At 44.6% G+C, this 25,785-nt stretch overlaps 1 protein-coding gene across 1 annotated transcript; it reads right to left on the bottom strand.

Annotated features, from left to right (window-relative positions):
- Positions 1 to 376: 376 nt before the first annotated feature.
- On the bottom strand, positions 377 to 19,305 carry LOC120383639 (olfactory receptor 6B1-like). The gene is made up of 3 exons (XM_039501807.1): positions 18,395 to 19,305; positions 12,645 to 12,761; positions 377 to 494 (listed from the first exon to the last, which is right to left on the bottom strand). The coding sequence occupies exons 1-3, from the start codon at positions 19,303 to 19,305 to the stop codon at positions 377 to 379; spliced, it is 1,146 nt and encodes a 381-aa protein (XP_039357741.1).
- Positions 19,306 to 25,785: the final 6,480 nt, after the last annotated feature.

The following is a 25,785-nucleotide window of genomic DNA, read 5'->3' as shown; positions in this document are numbered from 1 at the left end:
AGTTGATGACTGGGTATTGACCAACATGGCCACCTAACATATTAAAAACTCTGATACAGAAAAATAAAAACCTACACTTAAATATTATTAAAATCTATTTATGCCTGAAAATAAAAGTAAAAGTACATTCACATTCTCTATCTCTTTCCAGATTCACTAGGATTTGAATCAAAAAAAGATTTTCACACACTGATGATGTAGTAGCCAGATCATGACCTTACATATATATTAAAAAAAATGATTTTTTTGAAATATCACAAACCATATACAAAAGATGAAAATGGAGTTAGGGGGGGGGCTACTGAGTACAGTGCATCACAGGTTCATTGTTTAATCAATCAGGCAGCTTTCAAAAATCTCAGGCTATTTTATTGTCTCAGAGTCTCTGCATGTTTTTGTGAAAGCCGCATTTACTGACAGCTTTGCTTAAGGCTTCCTTGACCTCTCTGTTTCTCAGGCTGTGGATGAGGGGGTTTAGCATGGGAGTTAGGACCCTGAAGCAAAGAGAGAGCACTTTCTTCAGATCACATTGCGGTAGCATATAGAAAATCATCAGGGTTACATAAAAAATTGTCACCACAGTGAGGTGAGAGGAGCAGGTGGAAAAGGCCTTTTTTCTCCCGGTGGTGGAAGGGATTCTCAGGATGTTGGCAAAGGATAAACACATAGGACATCAGGGTTAGTAGGAATGGAGGCCAGGTGAATACACAGGCTAGTATGAAATCCACCAGTATGCTCAGGTTTGTGTCACTGCAGGAGAGTTCCATCAGTGGGATGGGATCACAATAGAAATGGTCAATTTCATTCGGTCCACAGAATGTTAATTGTGATAGGAATAATATAAAGATGGTAGTAGCCAAAGAACCATTTAACCATGACCCAGCAGCCAACTGAAGGCAAAACCTGGTATTCATAAGAGTTGAATAGCGCAGGGGTTTACATATTGCTAAATACCGATCATAAGACATCGCTGCTAGGAGATAGCATTCTGTACCTACCAGAACAGAAAAGAAATACATTTGTGAGAAACAGCCATTGAATGAGATGGTTTTGTCACCAGTCAGGAGACTGACCAGCATCCTGGGCAGGATGGTGGAGGTGTAGCAGGTCTCCAAGCAGGACAAGTTCCCCAGGAAGAAGTACATAGTGGTGTGAAGGTGCTGATCAACCACAACTAGTGCAGTGATGAGCATGTTCCCAGCTACGGTTGCCATGGAGATCACTAGGAACATCAGGAAGGAGAGAGATATTTGCAGGTCAGGGAGATTCCCGAATCCCAGGAGGATAAATTCTGTGACAGCTGTTTGGTTTCTCAGGATTATGTCTGCCATGGGTTAAGTCTAGGAACAATAAAGCAAACTGTGCAATTGAATTAGAAGAACATAGAGCTGAAAAGTAATCAAGCCTTTTGAATTAATTCCACAAATATTCAGAAACTCTCCACCTTCTCCTGGCTACCAGCTGAAATTTTAAGGCTAAATGTTGACTTCAAAGTGGAAGGAGTCTCAGTTCGAGAACAGATCTTTTGTATCCATGTAGAGGACCCTCTGCCACATCAGAGCAATGACTAATATAACAGTCCATTTCTCTGGTAGCCGGGTATTGATACGACAGGTGAGACTCTTTCTTTATCTACTATTGTATCCCATCTGGTGACATAGTGAAGCTTAACAATGATGCTTAAATGCAGTATTTCACTTCTGGCAATTCCCAGAATCATGCCATGACTTAGGAGTCAAAATCAATAAATAAATCAATTAAAACGTTGAACTGAGATTTCCAGTGCAACCTATTTTCCTTAGGCATCGATTTTCTGTTAGAATTAATGGAAATTAATCTAACAATGTTTCCTGGTATATTCAGCATTTCAGTGTCCTTTAAGAGAAGGAATAATTACCACCCCACCCCTCACAAGAGATCACTTTATGCCATAAATTTATGAAGTGGAGTAAATTCTCCCTTCGTTCCTGTGGAGGTGATGGGGAGGTGGTGAGGGACTGGCAATGCCTTTTCTGTTTACTGACATTCACTATGTAGCAATAAATAAATACAGTTTTTTGGAAGGTGGATGTTAGGAAGGGACAAAAACCGGGGTGATGTTAAACCCTAACTGGAGAGTGACCCTCCCCAGACAATAATGATTGTGGGATGATAGCACAAGAACAAGAGAGGCACATGGGGGGAAGATCCTGTCCCTGAACTCAGAGTCTAGAAACAATCTGGCATGGGTCATCTAGGCTGGTAAGCATTTGCCACCCCATTGAGCACACGGTGAGCCAGATTCTCAGCTGATGTAAATCAAGGTAGCTCCATTTGTGTCATCAGGGCAGATTCCCAACTGAGGACCGGTCACAAGACATGGATCTCTTGCGCCATCTCTGTGAAATGGTGCTATGAACACTGACTGGCACTGCTGTGGGAAGGTGAGGCTAAAACTGCTAATATTCACCTGAAGAAGAGCTCTGTGTAGCTCAAAAGCTTCTCTCCTCCACAAACAGGAGTTAGTGCAATATAAGATATTATCTCACCACTTTGTCCATCTAATATTCCCAAAGCACATTCATGCCTCAGTTTGGTGGTGGTATAGGAATACAGTCAGGAAGATGGTGCTCACCTGTAATTAAAGCACAGCCCAAGCTTGAAGCAATGAGCTCTTATTTCTCAGGACTTGGCCACCAGGACGTAGGTTCATCAGCTAAGTTTCTTGTCTCTCCTCTTTCTGCAGAAACTGGATTTTCTCATTTGAAGAGACCTGCAGTTACATGAAGGGATGAGCAGGTGCATTTGAACTACCTTTGGAAAATGAGCTTTCCCTTTGATTTACAAAGTGTAAATGCTGCCTCATACTTGTATTCATATGGTTCCACGTCAGCTTTTCTCCCGCTTGGTTCATTTTGTGTCTCCAAAGCTTTGTAGCTAACAATGACCAATGGGACTTGTACAGCATGACTTGTATAATTGCAACTTTTTTTAAGTCTAATGAACCTGCGTGTAAAATATCAGAGGGGTAGCCATGTTAATGTGGATCTCTAAAAGCAGCAAAGAGTCCTGTGGCATCTTATAGACTAACAGACGTTTTGGAGCATGAGCTTTCGTGGGTGAATACCCAATTTGTCTCATGCATCCGACGAAGTGGGTATTCACCCATTTGTTTGCTGCTCCAAAACGTCTGTTAGTCTATAAGGTGCCACAGGACTCTTTGCTGCTTTTATGTGTAAAATATTTGAGATCATGAACAAACACCAGCTTTCATTTTTAGCAGATGCCTATCCAAGGTGATGGTCTGTTATAAGGCCAGCTATTTTCAGAAATGCCACTAGATGGCAGCATATATTGAATATTATTAAAGGGGTGGTGTAAGTAGCTCATATCACCCTTACAACATGCTTTCACTTAGGGAAGAAAAACTAAATGTACAACTGGAGAATGGGGGATAAATGGTTTGGCAGCAGCACTCCTGAGAAGGATCTGGGAGTTGTGGTACATCACAACCTCAGCAGGAGTCAGCAATGTGATACTGCTGAAAAAAAAAGGAAATGCAATTTTATGTTTCATTAACAGAGGCATAACATTTAAGTCTCAGGAGGTGAGAGTATCACTCTGCTTGGCTCTGGTTAGGCCTCAGCTGGAGACTGTGTCCAATTTTGGTCACCAGTGTATAGAAAGGATGTAGAGAAACTGGAAAGGATCCAGAGGTGAGCAACAAAGATGATCAAAGGGATGGAATGCAGCCATATGAGCAAAGGCTGAAGGAACTGGGTATGTTTAATTTGGAAAAGAAGAGATTAATGGGGGACATGATAACACTCTTCAAATACTTGAAAAGCTGCCATAAAAAAGATGGAGAAAAGTTGTTCTCTCGTGCCACAGAGGGCAGGACAGGAGTCAATGGGTTCAAACTGCAGCATAGTTGATTTAGGTTAAATCTCAGGAAAAATTTCCAAAGTGTAAGAACAGTAGGACAATGTAACACACCACTTAGGGAATCTCCTCCACTGGAAGTTTTCAAAAGGAGGCTGGACAGCCATGAGTCTTGGATGGCTGAGACTCAACAAATCCTGCATCTTGGTAGGGGGTTAGACTCCTGAGGTCCCTTCTAACCCAATGATTCTATGCTGCCACCCAGTGGCCATACTACAGTATAACTTTCCTATGATTTTATTAGGTACTGAAATCTATTGGTCAGACAGTCCTCTAATCTGAAGCAAATACTTACCAGCAACCACACAACACTGAACAAAAACACTAACCTATCATTGCAACAAAGCTCGATGTCAACTCTGTCCGCATATCTATTCAAGTGACACCATCACTGGACCTAGTCACATCAGCCACGCCATCAGGGGCCCGTTTACCTGTACATCTACTAATGTGATATATGCTATCATGTCCCAGCAATGCCCCTCTGCCATGTACATTGGCCAAACTGAACAGTCTCTATGCAGAAGAATAAATGGACACAAATCTGACATCAGGAATCATAACACTCAAAAACCAGTAGGAGAACACATCAACCTCTCTGGCCACTCAGTAACATACCTGAAGGTGGCAATTTTGGAACAAAAAGACTTCAAAAACAGACTCCAGGGAGAAACTGCTGAGCCTGAATTGATTTGCAAATTAGATACCATTAACTCTGGCTTGAATAGAGACACTATTACCTGAAGGAATGAGCAGGTACATTTGATCTTCCTTTGGAAAATGAGCTTCCACTTTGATTTAAAAAGTGCAAATGCCGCCTCATATTTATATTCACTCTTCAAACTTTTTACAAGTTCCCGCTTCAACCTTTCACCCATTTGGTTTACTTTGTGTCTCCAAAAACAAGTAGGAGAACACTATAGCCTTTCTGGTCACTCAGTAACAGACATAAAGGTGGCAATTTTGCAACAGAAAAGCTTTAAAAACAGAGTCCAATGAGAAACTGCTGAAATGGAATTAATTTGAAAACTAGATACTGTTAACTTGGTCTTGAATTCAGACTGGGAGTGGCTGGGTCATTACACAAATTGAATCTATTTCCCCATGATAAGTTCCCTCACACCTTCTTGTCAACTATCTTAAATTGTCTTACTGTATGTTCCATTGTATGCATCTCATGAAGTGGGCTGTAGCCCAGAAAAGCTTATGCTCAAATAAATGTGTAAGTCTTTAAGTTGCTACAAGGACTCCTGTTCTTTTTTTCAAAACCTTCTGTCATTCACCAACAGGATGTAGTGCAATATAAGATATTAGCTCACCCACCTTGTCCTTCTCATATTCACAAACCACATTTCTGGTGGTATAGAAATGCAGTCAGGCAGATGGTGCTCAGCTGTAACCTAGCACAGCCCATGCTTGAAGAGATGAGCTCTTATTTCTTAGGGCTTGTCAGTGGAGGTTCTTGTCTCTCCTATTTCTTCTTCAAAACTGGGTTTACTCAGTGAAGAGACCTGGAGTTACCTGAAGGGACGAGCAGGTGCATTTGATCTATCTTTGGAAAATGAGCTTTCTGTTGGATTTACAAAATGTAAATCCTCTTTCATATTTGTATTCCGTCTTCACAGTTTTTGGTACGGTCCCACTTCAACCTTTCTGTTGATGGCCTGTTATAATGTACTTGCACTACCCTGTTATTAATATTCAATCTATGCTGCCACCTAGTGGCCCTTTTTCTAGTATAACTTTCCCATTGTATTGCCTACTAAAATCTTTTGGTCACTATTCAGTATTTCTGACACTCCCCTCTCAGTTCCTCTCCTCTGTTGCCATCTAGTGTTGATTTCCAAGCCTGTTTCTTTGCTCTCCTCTATTGGATTCTTCTTGCTATCATAGTGCCTCTTTCCCGTGCTTGAGTCATGTCACCTGCTGGCCATTAGTTAGTATAAGAGCCCATTTCCAACTTCCCAACATCTGCCAGTTTCCATAGTTCATTACATATTGCAGAGGACCTTTTCTCTTCAGGGCCCATTCTTCACAATTAATAAACCATTATTCAACTTCACCTTGCTTTCCACTTCCCTCAGGTGGTCATTTGGCAACATAACAGCTCCTTTCTTGCCCTTCCACTTTGGCTGCTATCCACTGGGCAACACCACTACATCTTTCCATTCCTCTGCCCTGTAGTGACCCTACAGAGCATAATCACACCTTTCCTCGTTTCTTACCTACTGCTATGTGTGCGCTATTCCAAAATAGAGCCACCGAGAACCAAATCATAAAACAGCCTGATTGCAGCATTAGTGGCTGTAGTAGAGAGAGCATGAGACACAAGGGCTAAGGCCTGAATAGATGTCAGGCCCTTCTGCTATAAAGCAAAGTCAGGCTGTGAGCAGAAATCAGGGTGTTACAAGACGTGCCTGGTGGCAGGTTCACTTTGTGATATATGAAGTTAGCAAGAACAGGACTGGAGTTGCAAAAACAGAAGCACTCCTAGGTACTGAGCAGTCACGTAAACACATTCCAGATGGATGGTACCTGAACACCCGGATACCAAGAATGGTAGAAGCACCCCCCCAAGGATAAGAGGAACATGCTGACCCCTTAAAGATAAAGTCATGATGACAGTAAGAAGGATAGAGATGTTTTGATAATGTATTGGGTGGTAACAAACCACTTCGGGGGCAGTCACCAACTATGTCAGAGGGACAATACGAAACTTGTTTGTATCGGTATATAAAAGAAGAGTAGCAGAGGGGGTGTCGTTGCCCCGCCTAGGAGGGAAAAGAAAATACCCGCTGTTCACTGAGCCATATCCATTGTCATGGGCATACATATTCTAGTGTAACTATAGATATTGATCCAGGCAACTAGGACCGTGCTTCGTCGGCAATAAACCTGGCCGAGTGCCTTCACTACTGAACAGGAGTCTGGTGGTTTTATTGGGAAGTTCGACCAAAGTCTGCTGTACTGGCTACCTGACCAGAGTCAGTGCAGCAAACGAGAGAACACACAAATGCAGCCAAAACATCTAACGACAGTGGCTACAACAGCACCTTAAAGAATAGCAGTGGCTCACAAACATTTAGCAGGAGTTTCCCATCCATCCAGTGTTGATGTGGGGTCTGTTTCCAATGGAAATGCATAGATTGAACCTACCATGACAGGACACCAGTGGCTGTCCAGGCAGAGCTTCTCACAGGTGTCTAAGGGAGATTTGGGTGCCTAACTCCTTAGGTCCCCTGGAAAGTCATTTCTGCAGAGATGAAGTCCTACCGTTCTCAATGGTGCCATCTCCCCTGTCTCTGGCCAAGCCCTAACATGCTCCCTGTGACTGAGCCAGTCCTGCCATTTTGACATCACAGGAGTTCTGCCCATTGGTGGCCTTTGTGTTCTGGAAGTCTCCGTGGGCATGGGTACTCAGGCCCCAGGCAGCTAGGCATCAGTCATACCTATGTCTCTAAGTCTGTGCAAAGAGTAAACAGTCCTTTCCTCTACCTAATTAAATACGCATCCCATAGGGGAAACTGAGGCACACACAATATTCATATGAAACATTATGAAAAATTACCACTTTATCTGAATTTGATTATAAGACTTTATTATCTAACATAGATTAACAATGAACAGGGGATGTACCCAGGAATTTCCTTTCATGTTTAGTGGATTTTGTGCTTTACACAATGTTTGCTCTTTGCAGTTTTGGAAACTGTCCACCCTTCTCACATAGGGTGAACTGCCAACACCATGGAGAAAAATACCATAATACAGTGTGTGTCAGTGCTGAACATGAGAGAGTGACACAGCTGTCCACAAAGGCAATTTCCTATAAGTTGTGTTACATGGACACAGCGAGGGACCACAAAAACTGTCTTAGTAACTCTATGCAGATCATCTCCAATTCTTTTTCATTTTAGTGCTCAGATTTTTCAATGGGACTTTTCAATTTAATTTTAACAGGGGCTGATTGCTTAAATCACCTAAGCAGATTTGAAAACATCAGGCTAAGTTATTATCTCGGAGTCTCTGCATGTTTTTGTGAAAGCCACATTTACTGACTGCTTTGCACAAGGCTTCCTTGACCTCTCTGTTTCTCAGGCTATAGATGAGGGGGTTTACCAGGGGAGTCAGGACTGTGTAGCAAAGAGAAAACACTTTTTTCAGGTCTCTAAATTTATCACGTTTTGGTAGCATGTAGACAATCATTAGTGTGCCATAGAAAATTGTCACCACGATGAGGTGAGAGGAGCAGGTGGAAAATGCCTTCTGCCTCCCGGTTCCCCAAGGGTCAGTCCTAGGACCAATCCTATTCAACTTATTTATAAATGATCTGGAGAAAGGGTTAAAAAGTGAGGTGGCAAAGTTTGTAGATGATATTAAACTGCTCAAGATAGTTAAGACCAAAGCAGACTGTGAAGAATTTCAAAAAGATCTCACAAAACTAAGTGATTGGGCAACAAAATGGCAAATGAAATTTAATGTGGATAAATGTAAAGTAATGCATATTGGAAAATAATAACCCCAGACATACATACAACATGATGGGATTTAATTTAGCTACAAGTAATCAGGGATAGAGAATAAGATGGAGAATATCTTATTGCCCTTATATAAATCCATGGTACACCCACATCTTGAATACTGCGTACAGATGTGTTCTCCTCATCTCAAAAAAGATATACTAGCATTAGAAAAGGTTCAGAGAAGGGCAACTACAATGATTAGGGGGTTGGAATGGGTCCTGTATGAGGAGAGATTAAAGAGGCTAGGACTTTTCAGTTTGGAAAAGAGGAGACTAAGGGGGATATAATAGAGGTAGATAATATCATGAGTGATGTGGAGAAAGTAAATAAGGAAAAGTTATGTAGTTGTTCCCATAATATAAAAACTAGAGGCCACCAAATGAAATTAATGGGCAGCAGGTTTAAAACAAATAAAAAGAAGTTCTTCACACAGCGCACAGTCAACGTATGGAACTCTTTGCCTGAGGAGATTGTGAAGGCTAGGACTATGCACTGGAATGGGTTACCTAAGGAGGTGGTGGAATTGCCTTCCTTAGAGGTTTTTAAGGTTAGGCTTGACAAACCCTGGCTGGGATGATTTTGTTGGGAATTTGTTCCTGCTTTGAGCAGGGGGTTGGATTAGACGACCTCCTGAGGTCCCTTCCAACCCTGATATTCTATGATTCTATGATCACAGGATTTAAAAGAGAACTGGATAAATTCATGGAGGTTAAGTCCATTAATGGCTATTAGCAAGGATGGGTAAGGAATGGTGTCCTTATCCTCTGTTTGTCAGAGGGTGGAGACGGATGGCAGGAGAGAGATCACTTATGGAATGTCAGGGATTGGATATTTACATAGATATCAGTAATGTCCAGAGCTATCATAATTAATGACAACCAAGATTCTGGAAGGGATATTAAACCTCATACTTCAGGGCTTGAGCCAATCTCTAAGTAACAGAGACCAAGGTGAAAACTATATGGGGGGCAGATTATTCCACCTCTACCTCCTATGGGATTCTTCCACCTTCCTCTTAAACATCTGGGTATGGCCTCTGTCAGGCAGGATATTAGACTAGATGGACCTAGTGTCTGATCCAGTCTGACAGTTCCTATGTCCCTATGAAAAGAGAACAGGTAAATCTGGGGTGATTCTGTTCAAAGCACAGACTAGTATCTGAGTTCTGGAAATCTGGAAATCTGGAGATCAGCAAAGAAACCTACCTTATTGAGGTCAGAGGGTGTAGGGATGCAGTGAGAAATGCCAAAAGCCGGATAGAGATGGACCTTGCGAAGGGAATTAAAACCAATAGTAAAAGGTTTTTACTATTGGAGATTAAGGATAAGCTAGGCATGGCACAATATCTAAACGAATATTTTCCCTCGGTCTTTAATGAGGCTAATGAAGGGCTTAGGAATAGTGTCAGAGTGACTGATGGGAATGAAGGTGCAGTGTTGGAAATTACAGTATCCGAGGTAGAAGCCAAACTTGAACAGCTTAACGGTAGTAAATCCGGCAGCCCGGATAATCTTCATCCTAGAATATTAAAGGAATTGGCGAGTGAAATTGCAAGCCCGTTAGCGATAATTTTTAATGAATCTCTAAACTCGGGGGTTGTACCGTTTGACTGGAGATTAGCTAATATAGTTCCTATTTTCAAGAAGGGGAAAAAAAGTGACCCGGTAACTATAGGCCTGTTAGTTTAACATCTGTATTATGTAAAGTCATGGAAAAAATATTAAAGGAGAGAGTAGTTACGGACCTTGAGGTCAATGGCAATTGGGACAAATTACAACATGGTTTTACGAAAGGTAGATCGTGCCAAACCAACCTGATCTCCTTCTTTGAGAAAGTAACATATTTTTTAGACAAGGGAAATGCAGTGGATCTAATATATCTTGATTTCAGTAAGGTGTTTGATACGGTACCGCATGAAGAATTACTGGTTAAATTGGAAAAGATGGGGATCGAAATGAAAATCCAGAGATGGATAAGGAACTGGTTAAAGGGGAGACTGCAGCGGGTCGTATTGAAAGGTGATCTGTCGGGTTGGAGGGAGGTTACCAGTGGAGTTCCTCAAGGTTCGGTTTTGGGTCTGATCTTATTCAATCTATTTATCACTGACCTCGGAACCAAAAGTAGGAGTGGGCTGATAAAGTTTGCGGATGACACGAAGTTGGGAGGTATTGCCAATTCGGAGAAGGATTGGGATATTCTCCAGGGAGATTTGGATGACCTTGTAAATTGGAGTATTAGTAATAGGATGAAATTCAACAGTGTAAGGTTATGCATTTAGGGATGACTAACAGGAATTTTAGTTATAAGCTGGGGACGCACCAGTTGGAAGTAACGGAAGAGGAGAAGGACCTCGGAGTCCTGGATGATCGCAGGATGACTATGAGTCGGCAATGTGATGTGGCCGTTAAAAAAGCTAATGCGGTCTTGGGATGCATTAGGCGAGGTATTTCTAGTAGAGATAAGGAGGTGCTAGTCCCGTTATACAAGGCGTTGGTGAGACCTCATTTGGAGTACTGTGTGCAGTTTTGGTCTCCCATGTTTAAGAAGGATGAATTCAAACTGGAACGGGCTACAAAGAAGGGCCACTAGAATGATCCGAGGAATGGAAAGCCTGTCGTATGAAAGGAGACTTGAGGAGCTCGGTTTGTTTTCTTTAACCAAAAGAAGGTTGAGAGGAGATATGATTGCTCTCTTTAAATATATCAGAGGGATAAATACCAGGGAGGGAGAGGAATTATTTCAGCTCAGTACTAATGTGGACACGAGAACAAATGGATATAAATTGGCAGTCGGGAAGTTTAGGCTTGAAATTAGACGAAGGTTTCTAACCATCAGGGGAGTGAAATTCTGGAACAGCCTACCGAGGGAAACAGTGGGGGCGAAGGACCTCTCTGGCTTTAAGATTAAGCTTGATAAGATTATGGAGGGAATGGTTTGATAGGATAACGTGATTTAGTCAATAGGTCAATAATGTGCCACCACTGGTAATTAGTACCGAGGGTCAATGTTGGGATATTGAAGGTCTTTTTCCTGAGTGTCTGGCTGGAGAGTCTTGCCCACATGCTCGGGGTTCAGCTGATCGCCATATTTGGGTTCGGGAAGGAATTTTCCTCCAGGGTAGATTGGCAGTGGCCCTGGAGGTGTTTCCCCTTCCTCCGCAGCAGGGGCAGGGGTCGCTTGCTGGAGGATTATCTGCTACTTGAAGTCTTTAAATCAGGATTTGGGGACTTCAACATCTGAGTCAAGGGAGAGAATTATTTCAGGAGTGGGTGGGTTAGCTTTTGTGGCCTGCATCTTGTGGGAGGTCAGACTAGATGATCATAATGGTCCGTTCTGATCTTAAGTTCTATAATTCTATGATTCTATGAATACTTGAATAAGATACTAGTTGAAGAGGGCACATTTGACAGGATCTATCTCCATTCACAAGAGGGCAATCCTCCCTCCCCCTCCCATTTGGTTAAATTATTTTGATATTGTCTCCATACAATATATTTCTGCATCACACAAATCTCCATACACCTACTTTCGAGAAGTTAGTATACAAACACGAAGTTCTCATTTTTTTCTCAGATGAACACAAAAAAAATTGTTTCAGGTTTTGGCAGGAAACCACTTTATTTATTTATTATTAGTTTGGTTGCAAAATTGATTGGGAAAACATTATTCCCATTTGGGGGCTGCTTGGTTTGTTTGTTTTTATGGTGATGATGTGTGACCTTTTTAAAAATGGTCCCACTTCACCCTATCGTTCAGCTGACTAATTTTTGGTCTCCAAATCTTAGTTGTGAACATTGCCCAAAGTGAAGTATTGATTCCTTATATAACCCTTCTTCCAGTTGGAGTCAGCAGCAACAGGGGCCGTGTTCAATATCTCAGGGATCCTTTCCAACAATACAACACAAAACCGGCTCGAGCTCGAGCCCCAACCCAGTAACCTGAGATAATTACACATTACCCCTTGGGCACCTCTAGAGGCAACAGTTCCCCTCTCACAAACAAAGACTATGAGTGCAGAAAACAAAGTTTTAATAAAAAGGAGGAAAGTAACCCCGCATTAAATCAATAAATACATCAACTAAAATGTTGAACTGAGATTTCCAGTGCAGCCTATTTTCCTTAGGCATTGATTTTCTGTTAGAATTAATGTTTCGTGGTATATTCAGTATTTCAGTGTCCTTTAAAAGAAGGAATAATTCCCACCCGCCCTCACAAGAGATCACTTTATGCCATAAATTTATGAAGTGGAGTAAATTCTCCCTTAGTTCCTGTGGAGGTGATGGTGATGTGGTGAGGGACTGGCAATGCCTTTTCTGTTTCCTGACGTTCACTATGTAGCAATAAATAAACACAGCTTTTTGCAAGGTGGATGTTAGGAAGGGACAAAAACCAGGCTGATGTTAAACCCTAACTGGAGAGTGACCCTCCCCAGACAATAATGATTGTGGGATGATAGCTCAAGAACAAGAAAGGCACTGGGAGGAAGATCCTGTCCCTGAACTCAGAGTCTAGAAACAATCTGGCATTGGTCATCTAGGCTGGTAAGACTATCAGCATTTGCCACCCCATTGAGCACACGGTGAGCCAGATTCTCAGCTGATGTAAATCAAGGTAGCTCCGTTTGTTTCAGTGGGGCAGATCCACAACTGAGGACCTGTCACAAGACATGGATCTCTTGCGCCATCTCTGTGAAATGGTGCTATGAATACTGTCTGGCACCGCTGTGGGAAGGTGAGGCTAAAACTGCTAATATTCACCTGAAGAATAGCTCTGTGTAGCTCAAAAGCTTCTCTCCTCCACAAACAGGAGTTACTGCAATGTAAGGTATTATCTCACCACTTTGTCCATCTAATATTCACAAAGCACATTCATGCCTCAGTTTGGTGGTGGTATAGGAATACAGTCAGGAAGATGGTGCTCACCTGTAAGCAAAGCACAGCCCAAGCTTGAAGCAGTGAGCTCTTATTTCTCAGGACTTGGCCACCAGGACGTAGGTTCATCAGCTAAGGTTCTTGTCTCTCCTCTTTCTGCAGAAACGGGATTTTCTCATTTGAAGAGACCTGCAGTTACATGAAGGGATGAGCAGGTGCATTTGGAAAATGAGCTTTCCCTTTGATTTACAAAGTGTAAATGATGCCTCATACTTGTATTCAGTCTTCACACTTTTTAATATGGTTCCACGTCAGCTTTTCTCCCACTTGGTTCATTTTGTGTCTCCAAAGCTTTGTAGCTAACAATGACCAATGGTACTTGTACAGCGTGACTTGAATAATTGCAACTTTTTTTAAGTCTAATGACCCTATGTGTGAAATATCAGAGGGTTGCTGTGTTAGTGTGGATCTGTAAAAGCAGCAAAGTGTCCTGTGGCACCTTATAGACTAACAGACGTTTTGGAGCATGAACTTTTTCCCACAAAAGCTCCTACTCCAAAACTTCTGTTAGCCTATAACGTGCCACAGGACTCTTTGTTGCTTTTATGTGTAAAATATTTGAGATCATGAACAAACACCAGCTTTCATTTTTGGGAGATGCCTATCCAAGGTGATGGCCTGTTATAAGGGCAGCTATTTTCAGAAATGCCCACTAGATGGCAGCATATATTGAATATTATTAAAGGGGTGATGTAAGTAGATCATATCACCCTTACAACATGCTTTCACTTACTGATGAAAAACTAAATGCACAACTAGAGAATGGGAGATAAATGGTTTGGCAGCAGCACTCCTGAGAAGGATCTGGGAGTTGTGGTACATCACAACCTCAGCATGAGTCAGCAATGTGATACTGCTGCAAAAAAAGGAAATGCAATTTTAGGTTTCATTAACAGAGGCGTAACATTCAAGTCTCAGGAGGTGAGAGTATCAATCTGCTTGGCTCTGGTTAGGCCTCAGCTGGAGACTGTGTCCAATTTTGGTCACCAATGTATAGAAAGGATGTAGAGAACCTGGAAAGGATCCAGAGGTGAGTAACAAAGATGATCAAAGGGATGGAATGCATCCATATGAGCAAGGGCTGAAGGAACTGGGTATGTTTAGTTTGGAAAAGAAGAGATTAATGGGGGACATGATAGCGCTCTTCAAATACTTGAAAAGCTGCCATAAAAAAGATGGAGAAAAGTTGTTCTCTCTTGCCACAGTGGGCAGGACAGGAGGCAATGGGTTCAAACTGCAGCATAGCAGATTTAGATTAAATCTCATGAAAAACTTCATAGGTGTAAGAACAATAGGACAATGGAACAGACTGCCTAGGGAAGTCATGGAATCTCCTTCACTGGAAGTTTTCAAAAGGAGGCTGGACAGCCATGAGTCTTGGATGGCTGAGACTCAACAAGTCCTGCATCTTGGCAGGGGGTTAGACTAAATGACTCCTGAGGTCCCTTCTAACCCAATGATTCTATGCTGCCAGCCAGTGACCATACTACAGTATAACTTTCCCATGATTTTATTAGCCACTGAAATCTATTGGTCACTAGTCAGTATTTCTGACACCCTCCGGCCCCCATTTCCTCTACTCTGCTTCCATCTAACATCAATTTCCCAGCATGACAGGCTGTTACTCTTCTATCCTCCAGTGGATTCTTCTTTCTATAGCCGCATACAGTGGTGAGCTGCAGCCGGTTCGCACCGGTTCGCGCGAACCGGTTGTTAAATTTAGAAACCCTTTTAGAACCAGTTGTAAAGGGCTTTTAAATTTAACAAAAGCTCCGCTCCCTGCCCTGCCCCCGGCCCCAGCTCACCTGGCTCCAGCTCTTCCTTTGCCTCCTCCTCTGATGGCTCCCCCTCCGGGCTTCCCGCCAATCAGCTCTTAGCGCGGGAAGCCTGGGAGGGCGGAGAAGGAAGCAGCAGCTTCCTGGAGGTAAGCTGAGGGGGGGGGCGGCCCCCGACTCTGACCCCGGCCCTGGCCCTGACTCCGGCCGGCTGGGCGGCGCGGCTCCGGGCCAGCCCCCGGCTCTGACCCCGGCCCCGACTCTGGCCGGCTGGCCGGGCGGCGCGGCTCCGGGCCAGCCCCCGGCTCTGACCCCGATTTTGGGCTGGCCAGTGGCTCTGGCCCGGCCCCCAACTCCAGCCCAGCGCCTGTGGCTCCCAGCCCCGGCTTTGGGTGTCACGGCCCCCATCTCCAGGCAGTGCGGTAAGGGGGGCAGGGAGCAGGGAGAGGGTGTTGGATAGAGGGCCGGGGGTGGATTAGGGTCAGGACTGGGGGCGGTCAGAGGGCAGGGAACAGGGGAATTGAATGGGGGCAAGGGTCCTGGAGAGCAGTCAGGAAGGACCTGGGGTTGGATGGGGCGGTGGGAGGCAGTCAGGGGCAGGGGTTCCAGGGTTAGTCAGGACAGAGAGAAGGGGTGGTAGGATGGGGCAGGGATGCTGGGGGGCCATCAGGAATAAGAGGAGGGGTTGGATGGGGTGGCAGAGGGCAGTTAGGGGACAAGGACGGGGGGTGGATAGGGCAGGGGTCCTGGGGGGCGGGGCAGGAGTACCGGGGGTGGGGGGATCATGACCCCCTCGTGGGGTGAGGAGGAGGGAACCAGTTGTTAATATTTTGGCAGCTCATCACTGGCCGCATATTTCCCATTTTTGACTCACATGTCCCCTAGTGTACATTATTTACAACCTATCCAAGATTTACAACCTATCCTGAAAGACGATCCCTCGCTCTCACAGATCTTGGGAGAGAGGCCAGTCCTCGCTTACAGACAGCCCCCTAATCTGAAGCAAATACTTACCAGCAACCACACACCACTGAACAAAAACACTAACCGAGGAACCTATCCTTGCAACAAAGCCCGATGCCAACTCTGTCCGCATATCTATTCAAGTGACACCATCACTGGACCTAGTCACATCAGCCACGCCTTCAGGGGCTCGTTCACCTGCACATCTACCAATGTGATATATGCCATCATGTCCCAGCAATGCCCCTCTGCCATGTACATTGGCCAAACTGGACAGTCTCTATGCAGAAGAATAAACGGACACAAATTTGACATCAGGAATCATAACACTCAAAAACCAGTAGGAGAACACATCAACCTCTCTGGCCACTCAGTAACATACCTAAAAGTGGCAATTTCGCAACTGAAAGACTTCAAAAACAGACTCCAGGGAGAAACTGCTGAGCTTGAATTGATTTGCAAATTAGATACCATTAATTCTGGCTTGAATAGAGACACTATTACCTGAAGGAATGAGCAGGTACATTTGATCTACCTTTGGAAAATGAGCTTCCCCTTTTATTTAAAAAGTGTAAATGCTGCCTCATATTTATATTCAGTCTTCAGACTTTTTTATAAGGTCCCGCTTCAACCTTTCACCCATTTGGTTCACTTTGTGTCTCCAAAAACGAGTAGGAGAACGCTATAGCCTTTCTGGTAACTCAGTAACAGACTTAAAGGTGGCAATTTTGCAACAGAAAAGCTTCAGAAACAGAGTCCAATGAGATACTGCTGAAATGGAATTAATTTGAAAACTAGATACCATTAACTTGGGCTTGAATACAGACTGGGAGTGGCTGGGTCATTACACAAATTGGGTGGTAACAAACCACGTTGGGGGCAGTCACTAACTATGTCAGAGGGACAATACGAAACTTTTTTGTATCAGTATATAAAAGAAGAGTAGCTGACGGGGTGTCTTTGTCCTGCCTAGGAGGGAAAAGAAAATACCCGCTATTCACTGAGCCATATCCATTGTCATGGGCATACATATACTCGTGTAACTATAGATATTGATCCAGGCAACTAGGACCGTGCTTCGTCGGCAATAAACCTGGCCGAGTGCCTTCACTACTGAACAGGAGTGTGGTGGTTTTATTGGGCAGTTCGACCAAAGTCGGCTGTACTGGCTACCTGGCCAGAGCCAGTGCAACAAACAAGAGAACACACACATGCAGCCAAAACATCTAACGACAGTGGCTACAACAGCACCTTAAAGAACAGCAGTGGCTCACAAACGTTTAGCAGGGGTTTCCCATCCATCCAGTGCATTTCTGTTGATGTGGGGTCTGTTTCCAATGGAAATGCATAGATTGAACCTACCATGAAAGGACACCAGTGGCTCTCCAGGCAGAGCTTCTCACAGGTGTCTAAGGGAGTTAAGCATCCAACTTAAGGATTTGGGTGCCTAACTCCTTAGGTCCCTTGGAAAGTCATTTCTGCAGAGCTGAAGTCCTATCGGTCTCAATGGTGCCCATCTCCCCTATCTCTGGCCAAGCCCTGACATGCTCCCTGTGACTGAGCCAGCGCTGCCATTTTGACATCACAGGAGTTCTGCCCATTGGTGGCCATTGTGTTCTGGAAGTCTCCATGGGCATGGGTACTCAGGCCCCAGGCAGCAAGGCATAAGTCATACCTATGTCTCTAAGTCTCTGCAAAGAGTAAACAGTCCTTTCCTCTACCTAATTAAATACGCACCCCATAGGGGAAACTGAGGCACACACAATATTCATATGAAACATTATGAAAAATTACCACTTTATCTGAATTTGATTACAAGACTTTATTATCTAACATAGATTAACAATGAACAGGTGATGTACCCAGGGATTTACTTTCATATTTAGTGGGTTTTGTGCCTTACACAATGTTTGCTCTGTGCAGCTTTGGACACTGTACAATCTTTTCACATAGGGTGAACTGCCAACACCATGGAGAAAAATACCATAATACTGTGTGTATCAGTGCTGAATATGAGAGAGTGACAGAGCTGTCCAGAAAGCCAATTTCCTATAAGTTTTGTTACATGGACACAGCGAGGGACCACAAAAACTGCCTTAGTAACTCTATGCAGATCATCTCCAATTCTTTTTCATTTTAGTGCTCAGATTTTTCAATGGGACTTTTCAACTTAATTTTAATGGGGGCTGATTGCTTAAATCACCCAGGCAGCTTTGAAAACCTCAAGCTAAGTTATTATCTCTGCATGTTTTTGTGAAAGCCACATTTACTGGCTGCTTTGCACAAGGCTTCCTTGACCTCTCTGTTTCTCAGGCTGTAGATGAGGGGGTTTACCAGGGGAGTCAGGACTGTGTAGCAAAGTGAAAACACTTTTTTCAGGTCTCTAAATTTATCATGTTTCGGTAGCATGTAGACAATCATTAGTGTGCCATAGAAAATTGTGACCACGATGAGGTGAGAGGAGCAGGTAGAAAAGGCCTTCTGCCTCCCGGTGGTGGAAGGGATTTTCAGAATGGTGGCAATAATACACACATAGGACATCAGGGTTAGTAGGAATGGAGGCAGGGTGAATACACAGGCTAGTATGAAATCCATCAATATGATCAGGTGTGTGTCACTGCAGGAGAGTTTTATCAATGGGATGGGGTCACAATAGAAATGGTCAATTTCATTCGGGCCACAGAATATTAATGGTGACATGAATAATGTACAGATGGTAGTAGTCAAACAACCATTTAACCATGATCCAGCAGCCAACTGGAGGCAAAACCTGGTATTCATAAGAGTTGAATAGTGCAGGGGTTTACATATCGCTAAATACCGATCATAAGACATTGCTGCTAGGAGATAGCATTCCGTAGCTACCAGAGACCCAAAGAAATACATTTGTGTGAAGCAGCCACTGAATGAGATGGTTCTGTCCCCAGTCAGCAGACTGGCCAGTAACCTGGGCAGGAAGGTCGAGGTATAGCAGGTCTCCAAGTAGGACAAGTTGCCCAGGAAGAAGTACATGGGGGTGTGAAGGTGCTGATCTGTCACAACAAGCACCACGATGAGAGTGTTCCCAACCATGGTTGCCATGTAGATCACTAGGAACATTAGAAAAAGAAGAATTTGCAGGTCAGAGAGATCTCCGAATCCCAGGAGGATAAATTCTGTGATGGTTGTTTGGTTTCTCCATTCGGTGTCTGTCATGGGTTGAGTCTAGGAACAAAAACACAAGCTGGGCTATTGGATTGGAAGAACACAGCATGAAAAGTTAATCAAGTCCTGTGAATTAATACCATAAATATTCAGAATATTCCCTTCCTCTCACAGTTACAGGTTGAAATTTTAAGACTAGATGTAGACTTTAGAGGAAAGTGCCAGGAGTCTTAGTCGGAGGACAGAAGATTGGTACCCATGTAGACCTCCCTCTGCCATATCAGAGCAATTACTAATATAACAGCCCATATCTCTGGTAGAGAACTGGTCTGATCTGTCATATCAGTATTGGTTTATCTATTATATCCCACCTCCTGATATACCAGAGCTCAGCAAATAAAATCTTCTACTCAGATTTTTCAATGCAGTCTAGTGTCAATAGGCACTATTTCAAAAAATTTCAAATAGCAGATAATCCTCCAGCAAGTGACCCCTGCCCCATGCTGCGGAGGAAGGCGAAAAACCTCCAGGGCCACTGCCAATCTACCCTGGAGGAAAATTCCTTCCCGACCCCAAATATGGCGATCAGCTGAACCCCGAGTATGCGGGCAAGACTCTCCAGCCAGACACTCAGGAAAAATACTTTCAATATCCCAACATTGAACCTCGGTACTAATTACCAGTGGTGGCACGTTATTGACCTATTGACTAAATCACGTTCTCCTATCAAACCATTCCTTCCATAAACTTATCAAGCTTAATCTTAAAGCCAGAGAGGTCCTTCGCCCTCACTGTTTCCCTCAGTTGGCTGTTCCAGAATTTCACTCCCCTAATGGTTAGAAACCTTTGTCTAATTTCAAGCCTAAACTTCCCGACTGCCAATTTATATCCATTTGTTCTCGTGTCCACATTAGTACTGAGCGGAAATAATTCCTCTCCCTCCCTGGTATTTATCCCTCTGATATATTTAAAGAGAGCAATCATATCTCCTCTCAACCTTCTTTTGGTTAAGGAAAACAAACCGAGCTCCTCAAGTCTCCTTTCATACGACAGGCTTTCCATTCCTCGGATCATTCTAGTGGCCCTTCTTTGTACCCGTTCAGTTTGAATTCATCCTTCTTAAACATGGGAGAACAAAACTGCACACAGTACTCCAAATGAGGTCTCACCAATGCCTTGTATAACGGGACTAGCACCTCCTTATCTCTACTAGAAATACCTCGCCTAATGCATCCCAAGACCGCATTAGCTTTTTTAACGGCCACATCACATTGCCGACTCATAGTCATCCTGCGATCAACCAGGACTCCGAGGTCCTTCTCCTCTTCCGTTACTTCCAACTGTGCGTCCCCAGCTTATAACTAAAATTCCTGTTAGTCATCCCTAAATGCATAACTTTACACTTCTCACTATTGAATTTCATCCTATTACTAATACTCCAGTTTACAAGGTCATCCAAATCTCCCTGGAGGATATCCCGATCCTTCTCTGAATTGGCAATACCTCCCAACTTCGTGTCATCCGCAAACTTTATCAGCCCACTCCTACTTTTGGTTCCAAGGTCAGTGATAAATAGATTGAATAGATCGGACCCAAAACCGAACCTTGAGGAACTCCACTGGTAACCTCCCTCCAACCCGACAGATCACCTTTCAATACGACCCGCTGCAGTCTCCCCTTTAACCAGTTCCTTATCCACCTCTGGATTTTCATTTTGATCCCCATCTTTTCCAATTTAACCAGTAATTCTTCATGCGGTACCGTATCAAACGCCTTACTGAAATCAAGATATATTAGATCCACCGCATTTCCCTTGTCTAAAAAATATGTTACTTTCTCAAAGAAGGAGATCAGGTTGGTTTGGCACGATCTACCTTTCGTAAAACCATGTTGTAATTTGTCCCAATTGCCATTGACCTCAAGGTCCGTAACTAGTCTCTCCTTTAATATTTTTTCCATGACTTTACATACTACAGATGTTAAACTAATGGTCCTGTAGTTACCCGGGTCACTTTTTTTCCCCTTCTTGAAAATAGGAACTATATTAGCTAATCTCCAGTCAAACGGTATAACCCCTGAGTTTAGAGATTCATTAAAAATTATCGCTAACGGGCTTGCAATTTCACTCACCAATTCCTTTAATATTCTAGGATGAAGATTATCCGGGCCGCCTGATTTACTACCATTAAGCTGTTCAAGTTTGGCTTCTACCTCGGATACTGTAATTTCCAACCCCGCACCTTCATTCCCATCAGTCACTCTGCCACTATTCCTAAGCCCTTCATTAGGCTCATTAAAGACCGAGGCAAAATATTCATTTAGATATTGTGCCATGCCTGGCTTATCCTTAATCTCCACTCCGTTTACAGTTTTAAGCGGTCCCACTGCTTCTTTCTTGGCTTTCTTCCTATTTATATGGCTAAAAAACCTTTTACTATTGGTTTTAATTCCCTTCGCAAGGTCCATCTCTACCCGGCTTTTGGCCTTTCTCACTGCTTCCCTACACCCTCTGACCTCAATAAGGTAGGTTTCTTTGCTGATCCCTCCCATCTTCCACTCCTTGTACGCTTTCTGTTTTTTTCTTAATCACCCCTCTGAGACGCTTGCTCATCCAGCTCGGTCTAAAACTGCTACCTACGGACCGTTTTCCCTTTCTCGGGATACAGGCCTCTGACAGCCCCTGCAACTTCAACCTGAAATAATCCCAGGCGTCTTCCGCCTTTAGATCCCTAAATATGTTAGTCCAATCCACTTCCCTAACTAGTCGCCTTAATTTAGTAAAGTTAGCCCTTTTGAAATTGTAAACCTTAGCCTCAGATGCAATTTTGTTTATCCTTCCATTTATTTTGAACCAAATAAGCTCATGATCACTCGAGCCAAGGTTGTCCCCTTCAACCATTTCCTCAACAAGGTCCTCACTACTCACCAAAACCAAATCTAAAATGGCATCCCCCCTCGTCGGTTCAGCAACTACTTGATGAAGGAATTCATCAGCAATCACGTCTAGGAAAAGCTGAGCCCTAATAATATTACTAGCATTTGTTCCCCAATCTATATCCAGGAAGTTAAAGTCTCCCATGATCACACAGTTCCTATTAGTTTTTACCTCCTTAAAAACATTAAAGAGTTCTCTATCCATATCCAGGCTAGATCCCGGTGGTCTATAGCACACCCCAATCACTATCCCAGGGGAGGCTCTAGTAGTTTTCTTCCCTAATGTGACCATTGCCCAAACAGACTCCGTATTATCCATTGCATTGCTAGTTACTTCATTACATTTCACCTCATTATTGACATACAATGCTACTCCCCCACCTTTACCTTTGTTTCGGTCTTTCCTAAACAGCACATACCCTTCCATACCTGTACTCCAGTCATGACTACCATTCCACCATGTTTCGGTCATTCCTACTTTATCCGGTTTCAATTCTCGGACCAGGAGCTCCAATTCCTCCATTTTGTTACCTAGGCTTCTCGCATTGGTGAACAAACATCCTAATTTTTGCTGTTTGGCTTCTCTCACCTTTGTTTCCCAATTTGGTAGGGACACAGTGCCACCAGTATGACCTATTGGTCTAGTATCCATCCCCCCCTCTTCCTTATGTCCAAACCCCTCCCTCTGGCTATATCCGTTCTTATGCTGTTGTCCTCCCTCTCAATGTTTAAATTTGGCATGGAGAGTGCCTGGACATCTCCCAACCGTCTCCCCCCAATTCCTAGTTTAAAGCTCTTTTGATCAGATGAGCCAGCCTCCCTCCTAGAAGTCTATTTCCTTCCCTACTCAGGTGGAGCCCATCCTGTGAGAACAGTTCTCTGTCCCCAAAAGCCTCCCAGTGCCCATACATCCCAAAGCCCTCCTTATAGCACCACTCCCTGAGCCAACTATTTATCATCACAATCCTGTCACCCCTTTGTCGCCCTTCCCTAGGGACAGGTAGAATCCCACTGAAGATCACCTGAGCCTCAATTTCCTTGAGCGTCTTACCCAGCCTGGCATAGTCTCCCTTGATTCTCTCCAGCGAGAATCTAGTTGGGTCATTCGTTCCTACATGAAGGATGATCAACGGGTTCTTACCTGCTCCTTTTAGGATCCTTTTCAACTGCAGGTCCACATCCCGTATTTTAGCGCCCGGTAGACAGCACACCCTTCTGTTCTCCGGATTGGCCCTGGTCATAGGCCTGTCCAACCTTCTCATTATGGAATCCCCAATCACATAGACCTGCCTTTGCCTGGCGACAGTGCAGTCTGCTAACCTATCCCTCGTTCCCCCTGGTTGCAAGCTCCTTCCATTCCTATCATCCCTTGTAGTCCCCCTTAAGCCATCCTGCATCCTCCCGGGGCCCAAAGTTGGTGCTGTCTCCATCGACTCCTCCCCTCTTTCTATCAGACTAGCCGCTCTTCTCTTCTTCCTTGACCTCCCACCGTCAGCTACCACCTGTTGTACCACTTCCTAATTCTCCAAACCTTCAAACCTGTTCCTTAGCTCTATTTCTCCTTCACTGGCCCTCCTTTTCCCCTGCCTGCTTCTCACGGTCACATGCTTCCACTGCCCATGTTCCCCATCCGGCATTCCCCTCTCACAGGCCTTAGCCCCTGCTTCCCCCTGGAGCCCTGAGCCTTCGCCTTCAGCCACAGCTTGCCTTTGCTCCATCAGCTGCTCAAACCCCCTTCCATACTCTACCAGTGTTTCTACCTGCATCTCTAGACCTACAATCTTTTCTTCCAGCAGCTCTATTAGGAGGCACTTCATGCATACATACCTCTGTTCCAGTGCCCCCACTAGGACCATGTACGTACCGCAGCTGCTGCATGCAATCATCCTCATTGTATCCTCTGCTGCTTGGCTCATGGCTGCTGTTGTCTCTGCCTCTATCAGCCTTCTCAACTGGGGAACACAGCACACACAGCACCGCGCCCCCTGCCCCTTCCGCCTCCCCCTGTAAACTCCCACTCAAGCTCCCCTGTTAGCAGCCCTGTTCGCCAGCTCCCGTGCTGCTGCTCGCAGCTGTGCTGCTGCCTGGCTGGGCGGCCGCTTTTATAGGCCCCTCCTCAGCCTAGCTCCGCCCCCTACTCAGGGCTCGGCTGCCCGCTCAGCAGTCTCCCCCTACGCCTCTACAGACAAATACAAGCACTACAAAGACAGATGCAAATACAAATACCTGCTCCTCCAATGGGAACTCCCACTCAAACTCCCCTGTTAGCAGCCCTGTTCACCGGCTCCCGTGCTGCTGCTCACAGCTGTGCCACTACCTGGCTGGGCGGCCGCTTTTATAGGACTCTCCTCAGCCTAGCTCTGCCCCCTACTCAGATCCGAAGCCACAGAGTTTAAAACACACACACAGGAAACTGAATGTAAAGTAGATTTAATCCATAGTTTGCAAATGAAAGATTTGGATGAAAGAATCTCCCCCTCTCCCCCTCTCCCCACCCGCCCCATGGAAATATTTCTCCCAAGGATCTTTATAATTGCTAATTAGAAATGTTTATTTAACAATACTCTCACCCTTCTGCTGAGCAGTAGCAGAACTCAGTATCTTACAAACTGGTTTCTGTAACACCTCGGGGGAACACCCAGCACCCTCATGTTCATCCTTCTAATATGAATGTGTAGCATCCAATGCAAAGTTTGTCATGTTGGGTGTCTTTGGAAGGCTCATGAGGCACTGATCATCATTGTTATAGTAATGTACTGGCTGTAATTTCATGTATATAGTTATGAGGCTAAAAATGTGCTTAAAACAAATCCAGACAAAATGCTCTGGGAGCAGAGGGGCAGTTCAGACCTCATCAGGTTGTGTATGGGACAAACCCAGCCCAGCCTAAGACTACCTGACTCTGAAGATGGGTGTGGGGGAACTGCCAAATTACCGCCGAAGCGGGACTCGCCGCCGAAGCGCAGCCCGGTCTTCAGCAGTATTTCGCCGGCGAGTCCCGTCACAGAAGGGCCCCCCACCGCCTAAATTACGGGCGAAGACCGAGCTGAATTTCGGCGGCAGGTCCCGCTTCGGCGGTAATTCGCCGTGGGGGAGTCCTTCTGCCCCGGAGCGGAAGGACCCCCCACCAGCGAAGACCGGGAGTGGAAGAAGCTCTGGGGGCCCGGCCCCGCAAGAGTTTTCCGGGGCTCCTGAGCGAGTGAAGGACCCCGCTACAGGGGCCCCGAAAACTCTTGTGGGGGCCCCTGTGGGGCCCGGGGCCTGGGGCAAATTGCCCCTCGTGCCCCCCCCTCTGGGCGGCCCTGCCTGGAGGAGAATCCAGTGATATGGTCTCTTAGTGTAACTCATATGTTTACACTATGCACACAAATCCTGGAACAGAGGTGGCCAAAGACAACACGCAGGGTCTCCCCTTTTTTAGGGATCTCAGACTGTACGCCAGGAGGAAGAATAGTGTGCAAGGACCTTTCCCCGACACAATACTTTCAGTCTAGGACACTGAGGGTGAAGGCTGGTCTTCACCAGTGAGTGGGAGCTGGGCAAGGCAGGATACTTCTCTGTATGACCTCTCTGACGAGTGTTGCTGTGCTTCTTTCT

This window comes from Mauremys reevesii, linkage group 15 (genome assembly GCF_016161935.1).
Source record: "Mauremys reevesii isolate NIE-2019 linkage group 15, ASM1616193v1, whole genome shotgun sequence".
Lineage (NCBI taxonomy): Eukaryota > Metazoa > Chordata > Testudines > Geoemydidae > Mauremys > Mauremys reevesii.
The sequence above is the reverse complement of the archived record's forward strand: the minus strand, read 5'-3'. Positions and strand labels throughout refer to the sequence as shown.

Excerpts from the sequence above, each read along its gene's own strand:
- LOC120383639 (XM_039501807.1), bottom strand. The coding sequence starts at position 19,305 with ATGACAGACACCGAATGGAGAAACCAAACAACCATCACAGAATTTATC. Across the intron at positions 12,762-18,394 it reads AGAGAGGTCAAGGAAGCCTT|GAAACAGAAAAGGCATTGCC; the intron begins GTGCAAAGCAGC and ends AGTGAACGTCAG. Across the intron at positions 495-12,644 it reads GTGATCTCTTGTGAGGGCGG|GGTCCTAACTCCCATGCTAA; the intron begins GTGGGAATTATT and ends TCTTTGCTTCAG.